This window comes from Lutjanus erythropterus, chromosome 6, assembly GCF_056507025.1.
Source record: "Lutjanus erythropterus isolate fLutEry1 chromosome 6, fLutEry1.hap2, whole genome shotgun sequence".
Lineage (NCBI taxonomy): Eukaryota > Metazoa > Chordata > Actinopteri > Lutjaniformes > Lutjanidae > Lutjanus > Lutjanus erythropterus.
The window spans coordinates 42,415,235-42,422,081 of NC_139322.1; the positions used below are offsets into that span (position 1 = coordinate 42,415,235).

General features: G+C 38.8%; 1 protein-coding gene across 1 annotated transcript in view; it reads left to right on the forward strand.

Moving 5' to 3' along the window:
- Nucleotides 1-6,425, forward strand: part of ccdc22 (CCC complex scaffolding subunit CCDC22) — a 16,441-nt gene extending 10,016 nt beyond the window's left edge. The window contains exons 9-16 of the mRNA XM_084721993.1: nucleotides 1-9; nucleotides 109-225; nucleotides 315-416; nucleotides 555-662; nucleotides 888-983; nucleotides 2,756-2,815; nucleotides 2,906-2,980; nucleotides 5,697-6,425. The exon at nucleotides 1-9 is cut by the window's left edge and continues 111 nt beyond it. Coding sequence (XP_084578119.1) covers nucleotides 1-9; nucleotides 109-225; nucleotides 315-416; nucleotides 555-662; nucleotides 888-983; nucleotides 2,756-2,815; nucleotides 2,906-2,980; nucleotides 5,697-5,810 — 681 coding nt within the window. The 3' untranslated portion in view covers nucleotides 5,811-6,425. The remainder of the gene's footprint in view (nucleotides 10-108; nucleotides 226-314; nucleotides 417-554; nucleotides 663-887; nucleotides 984-2,755; nucleotides 2,816-2,905; nucleotides 2,981-5,696) is intronic.
- Nucleotides 6,426-6,847: the final 422 nt, after the last annotated feature.

The window sequence follows — 6,847 nt, forward strand, 5'->3', positions numbered from 1 at the left end:
AAGCTTCAGGTAGGAGGGCAGGCTGAGATGTTGAGATATTGAGATGTTGGTCACTGAACCCAGCAGGGTGCTCAGATTTAGTGGACACCCCTGTGTTTCTTGCTCCAGGCTCTGGTGGAGGCCAGTGCTAAGCGGGTGGTGAACCTGGCCTCACAGTGGGAGAAGCACCGCGCTCCACTCATCGACGAACACCGCAGACTCAAAGAAATTTGCAGCAACCAAGATGTAAGTGGTCCCTTAAAACAAATTAGTCACTTCATGTGCTCCAGTGAAAACACACTTAGTTTGTGCTCATTTGTCTTCATTTTCTTCAGCTGGAATCATCCAGAAAGCTGTCTGAAATCAAGTCTCTGCATGACAAAATCCGTGTGTCTACAGACGAGGCCAAGAAGAAGGAAGAAATATACAAGCAACTGGTAAATTTAGAAGTCTAGCACAGAAGATTAGCTAATCTTGATTAGCACAGTTGTACTCATAGTTGTACAATCAGTTGTCTTTTGGCACCTCAGTGAATGTCCTTAATGTGTGTTTGATATTTGTTATTGTGTCTGAAGGTGACAGAGTTAGAAAACCTTCCTCAGGACGCATCTCGGTCCGCATACACTCAGAGGATTCTGGAGATCGTCAGCAACATCAAGAAGCAAAAGGAGGAAATTACAAAGGTACACCTGACAGCATATGACAAGACAGTGGATTTCTCTGACCTGAACTGATACATGAAGTATAAGTAAAGTAAAATGTGAATTAAGTTCTCTGTACAGCAGTATACTGGCCCAGTCACAACAGAAATCTGGTAATTTCAATGGACTGAAGGTTTAAGTGTGTGCTGTGTAAAAGCTATGAAAAATAAAAATGACGTTGCTCATCAACATTGTGTTTGCTGACAGATTTTGTCCGACACGAAGGAGCTCCAGAAAGAGATTAACAACCTGACAGGAAAGCTGGACAGGACTTTTGCTGTGACTGATGAGCTGGTGTTCAAGGTAACAGAGAGCTGCTTTTTTCCCTCTAAAATCAGAGCTCTTGTTACATTCTGTTTAGTTGTTTTGCATGTAAAAGAATTTAATTAAAAAGACTTAGTGATGTGAATCCTTTATTTCACCATGGTTGCATAACCAGCAGCAATCAAAGGCAGCTAACACAATTATTTCTTCAGTTGTTTAACACTGGGCTTCATGCAAGAAGCTCTCGTATGAACAGACTCGTTCTTTAGTGGTTTAAACAAGTGATTTAGTAGGTTTTTGAATTTTCTCACAAGCACAAAGTTGTTTTTTCACTAATGGATCATATTTTTGAGTTTTAAATCCGATTAGATTTCACTTCATAATTATTTTGACAGTAATTTGTTTGACACTTACCTTGCGAGGCCGCTGGATTCACAAGATCACATGAGAATCCATCTTTCCGGGCTTCAAGTTATCCATTTGTGTCCGCACCAGCGTCCTTGGAAGGACTAATGGCAGCTGCGGGCCTGGTTTTAAGTTGGACAACAGTGAGAAGTTTCCATGGAACTGACTTGTCTTGGACAAACAATGGCAGCTCCTAAAGAGGTTTGCGTAGATAATGCAATAATATGCAATATTTCTCATGGAAAGAACAGCAGGAATGTTCTTCTAGATGGAAAAGATGTTTTCACTCTTCTTCCACCTGGCTTCAGCAAGAGTTTGATCTGACTGGTTGGACGTGATAGAAAGATGGTTCATCCATCCATTTTTTGAAAGTGCGTGCCCTTTTCCAAACAATTCTAAGGATGACTTCCCAGATGGTTCTGTGTAACAAACCATCTCACGTTTGAGGATAGTTTGACTCTGCAATATCCAGATCATAACATAATTCTAAATGTATTAGTGGCCTAATGACATCATCATTACTTACCTATCAGCTGCATCTTCACATGCAGGTTTATGTCAGTTTGTGGCCAGGTGAACATCTTGACAGTGAATGTCACCTGATGACTCGTGTTCTGTTGTCCATTTCTGTGATGGAGGCTTCTGTGATGGAGCACTTGTTATTTTTTCCCAGTCCTTAGCACTGCTGGAGTTTCACAGGAAAACAGAGTTGCAGAATCGCCGAAATAATGGAAGTGAATGGTGACCAGTTTTCAAACAGAAAAAACAACAGAATAAAAACATAAAATGCCTCCATACTGCTTGTGTGGTGTAATCCAAGTCTCCTAAAGTCTTGACAAGCCAATTGACTAAAAAATGTTCCCTGACCTCAATGTTCTTCTTCTTACTCTTTGACATTTATATGAATGAACACTTTCTGACATATGAGGCAGGGAATGTATTGACAGGTGTGTACTCAGAGGTGTCATTCATCATGTTTACACAGTTATGGAGCATTTTGGCATTGGGAGTGTTGACTCACTGACGTGGCACACTCATATGAGCCCACCGTATGAGTTCAGAATATGAAAATATTCTTGCATGAGGCCCATTGCACCTATACATCATGTGTAGATGTGTGTGGTTGTAACAAAGCAGAGAGAGGCTTATAAATGAACAGGACTGTAGAAAGTGGCCCTTAACTGAACCTAATGACAGACTCATGCTTATTACAAAAATATCAGTATGTGTTTTGCTTCATCTTATTTGGTAAATAGAAAATGAATTAAATACACAAGAAAATGTCAAAAAGTGAACAGGGTCGAATGCTTTGCAGGATGAATATAGAAAATCCTGTGGATCCTTTAAATGGCTGTTTTCATGTATGTATGTATGTTTTTATTTGTTTGTTTGTTTGTCATTTGTAGGACGCCAAAAAAGATGAATCCGTCCGCAAGTCCTATAAGTACCTGGCTGCCCTGCATGAAGTATGTCATCATATTTGTCAGATTTTCTTGTCTTTGTTTTTATCTGCTGCTCTCATCAGAGAATATGTTTCATGTGTCGTTCTTGTATAGAACTGTAATCAGTTGATCCAAACCATCGAGGACACCGGTACGATCTTGAGAGAGATTCGAGATTTGGAGGAGCAGGTAGGATTTACAGTTATTATTGTTATATCCTCACATCACACACACTAACATTTTGTGAAATACTTGTTTGCTGTGTGACACAGAGTCAGATGAGCAGATCAATATCAGATTCATGTGAGGGTCCACTACAGAGAGAGCTGCAGGATGTGGTTAGCTTAGTTTAGCTTAGCATAAAGACTGGGAATAGCCAAGCTCACTTTCACTTTTCATCATGTTGATAACAGAGGTTATCAAGTGTTTTTAACAAATCTAGAAATATAAAAGGACTAGGTAGCAAATAAATTAAGATTGTTTTGTATTTTGTTGTTAGCAGCAGAAAAACAAAATTATTGTCAGTACAACATAACAATATCAAATTTTAAGTTTTTGGAGCAACTGTGACCTAATTTTCCCTAGAATTCTTTGCACGGCCCAGTGCTGTATGTTGTACCTTAAAGGGATAGATTGAAGGTCTAGTTTAGTTTTTTAGTCCACAAAACACTGCTGGAGTTTCACAAGAAAACAGTGTTAGAGAATCTCCCAAACAATGGAAGTGAATGGTGACCAGTTTTCAAATGTAATCCAAGTCTCCTAAAGCCCCAACATGCTAAGTTGTCTAAAAGAAAAGCTATTAACACCATGTTTTTAGCCAAATCTTCACTGTAGATCTTTAGCTTGGAGCTATGTTCACTATGACCCTATGTGCACACACACACTGTCTGAACTGTGTGTGTGGGGTATGACGGTGTGCAAACGGCATGTTGGGACTTTTGGAGACTTGGATTACACCAGACGAGCAGTTGTCATTTTCTGTCATTTTTTTCTGTTTGAAAACTGGTCACCATTCACTTCCATTGTTTGGGAGATTCTGCAACTCTGTTTTGTGGACTAAAAAACTAAACCTGACCCTCAATTGGCATGAGGGAAATTTCATTTTTGTGTGAACTATGCCTTTAAGGCTTTCTCAAATTAATCTCTGACAGATACCCAACAAAACCAAATACATATACATTTTTTGGATCTGTAAAAACTTGATTTCACCTCTGTCAGTTATAGTGCTTATGTGCACATGACTGCCTGTGTTTAAACCTGTGACCAAGGATCCCTGGTTTGAAATTGTAATCCTGAACCATCCAGCTGAGAATGCAACTCTGTATACGAGATGTTCAAATTGAATTTAGTGATTGTGTCAAAGCCTTTTCTTATTTTTCTTGAACTTGTCCCGACTTGCAATCCAGTGTTGGACCCAGCATCCCTGTATACGTAATTCAATATCTTTCCAAGTTGTAGTATATCTGGTATCACATCAGTACACCACAGGTTGGACCTCTACAGCATAGTAATGTTTTCTAAATAGATAGTTCAGATTATTTGAAGTGGGCTTGTATGAAGTACTTATAGATAGTCAGTGTCTTATCTACAGTAGATGGCACTTGCACACTCCCAGTTAGGAGAACCAGAGACGCACCAGCACAGAAGCTAAGCAATGAACTGCTGTGGACAGAGTCAGCAGCAAAACATAGCCTAGACCAGGGGTCTGCAACCTTTACAATCAAAAGAGCCATTTTTGGCCAAAAAAGGGGGAAAAAAATCTGCCAGGAGCCGCAACTATTAAATGCTCTCTTTTCCCTGAAGACTTCTTTTTTGGCAGCCATAGCTTATGGAGACTCAAGAAGACGAGCCACCATCACAGTTTAGAGGAAAAGACACCAAACCATACATACAGTCTTTGATGCATATTTTAGTTGCATACTTTCTGCTGATCTCTAGTTGAGATAATTTACTATTCTTCTGTAGATAAATTTATTGTGAAAGTTAAAGTTAGAGAAACTCAAACTCAAACTATATCTTGCTTAAATACAACGTTTGGGGTTTCTAAAATTCAAATATTTAAATTTATCTAAATGAAAAAAGTAAATTATCTCAACAAAAGTTAGTAGTTTTCAAAACTGAAGAATTTGACTTGGCCTCAGAACTGATGTACTATGTATGTAGTATGTCAGTGTTGTACACTGTATTTTCACTGCTTTGCTTTACAGTCAGACAGCTTTTCCTGATGGCAAACCACCATTTTATAAACCAGATATCACACTCTCCAAACCAACCAAACTCCACTGGCGAAATCAGCTATTTTATCTTGCAAAACTTGGGAGTTGTAGGTCCACTGCTGCCTCAGTCTATTAGTTTGTTGGTGTTGTTGTGTGACTTTGGTTGATTCAAACTAGTCTTTTAAAGCAGCAAAGTCACACAATAACACAGATAAAATATAAGATTGAGGCAGTGGTAGACCAGCAACTCCCATGTTCTGTAAAGTAAACATTCTGCATTTCACCTATGGAGTTTGGTTGGTTTGGAGAGATGGATATTTGGCTTGTTTCCTGTCAGAAAATGCTGTCTGACAATAAAATAAAGAGGTGAAAATATTCTAATTACAGTGTACACTGTCATTGACCCTATCCACAGCAGAACATTGCTTAGCTTCAGTGCTGTATGTAATGCACTGACTATAGATAACTACCTCATACAAACCCACTTCAAATAATCCAAGTCACTGTGATACTGCAGTGTCTCTGTACTGGACAGAAATAAAGTGATCACTGTTTTTATAAAACATTTAAGTGTTGCAACCAACAATGTGTATTTCCCAAAATGAAAAAGTATTCTTTTCAGAGGGCAGCGGTCAGAGATTTACAGTACAATTTGTACATTTTTCACTGGTGTCTTAAATTGCCTACAGATTGAAACAGAAAACGGGAACAAAACTGTGGCTAACCTGGAGAGGATTCTTGACGACTACAAGGCTATTCGACAGGAGAACTCTGCACTCGCTGCCAAAGTCCGAGAAGGCTGAAGGAAAGCCTGGTCCTCCCCACTCGGCCCTCTGAGGCTGAAGATGTGGTAAAAAGCTGCAGATGGACGTGAACAGGACTGAAACAGCACTCCAGTTCTCACTGAAGACACTGCTGTTCATTAACACCACCCTCTGTTGCCATTGGAGACGTGTTTTTCTTTATAAAGGCAAGCTGATTTTTGTACCATGGAACTAACCTGACGTTTTAATGCACAACCTGTGGATGGATGAAGATGACAATTATTTTTTCATTTGAATCTGATTTCTATGGCTAAGACATGCTCTCTAAAGGGTCCGTGCACTGGTTTGATCTCCCTGTTCAATTGAAATGTAACACTGGACAGCAGACGGTGCTGTCTGATCTTTTCTCTTCAAATGGAAACTCATTCATATCGATGTATGAAATGTTTTTGATTAAAATCAAATCTTTGACTTTGAATTTTTAATACAGGAATTATTCCGTCATTTTCAGACATCATCAGTTCCTCTGTTGTCATGATTTTTTTTTAATTGAACATGTTGAATGAATGGCATTTGAATGTTGTCCAGCTGCATCAGCAAAGTATTGTTGTATATAGAGTACCAGCTTAAATAAAGATGCCTTACAAACTGTAATCCTCTGTGACGCTGGTCATGAGTGACTGTCATCTGCATAATCTGCACCCCAACAGTGTCTCAGCTGTACCTTTAATGTGCTTACTGTTCTTCCATGTGCTTAACAGCCACTGAGCTGTGCAGGTGGACACCAGTTACTTCGATTTAGGCAAGTATTTCGTGTCCTTATTTTACTTTGAAGTACAGGTCTAAGGCAGGTTTGTGCAGGTGCTGAAAATCCTTGAAAACACTTGAATTTAATGTTTTCAAGGTTTGAAAATCTTTGATTTTGGATAAAGTACTTGAAATAGAATACTTAATTAAATTTGTAATCACATGACTTTCTTAACAAATTGCTGCCTGACTGAAGTAGTTAGTTAATTTTTTAGATAAAGAAAAAAATAATCAGATATTTGCCAAGTTAGATTGTATGGGAAGTTAAT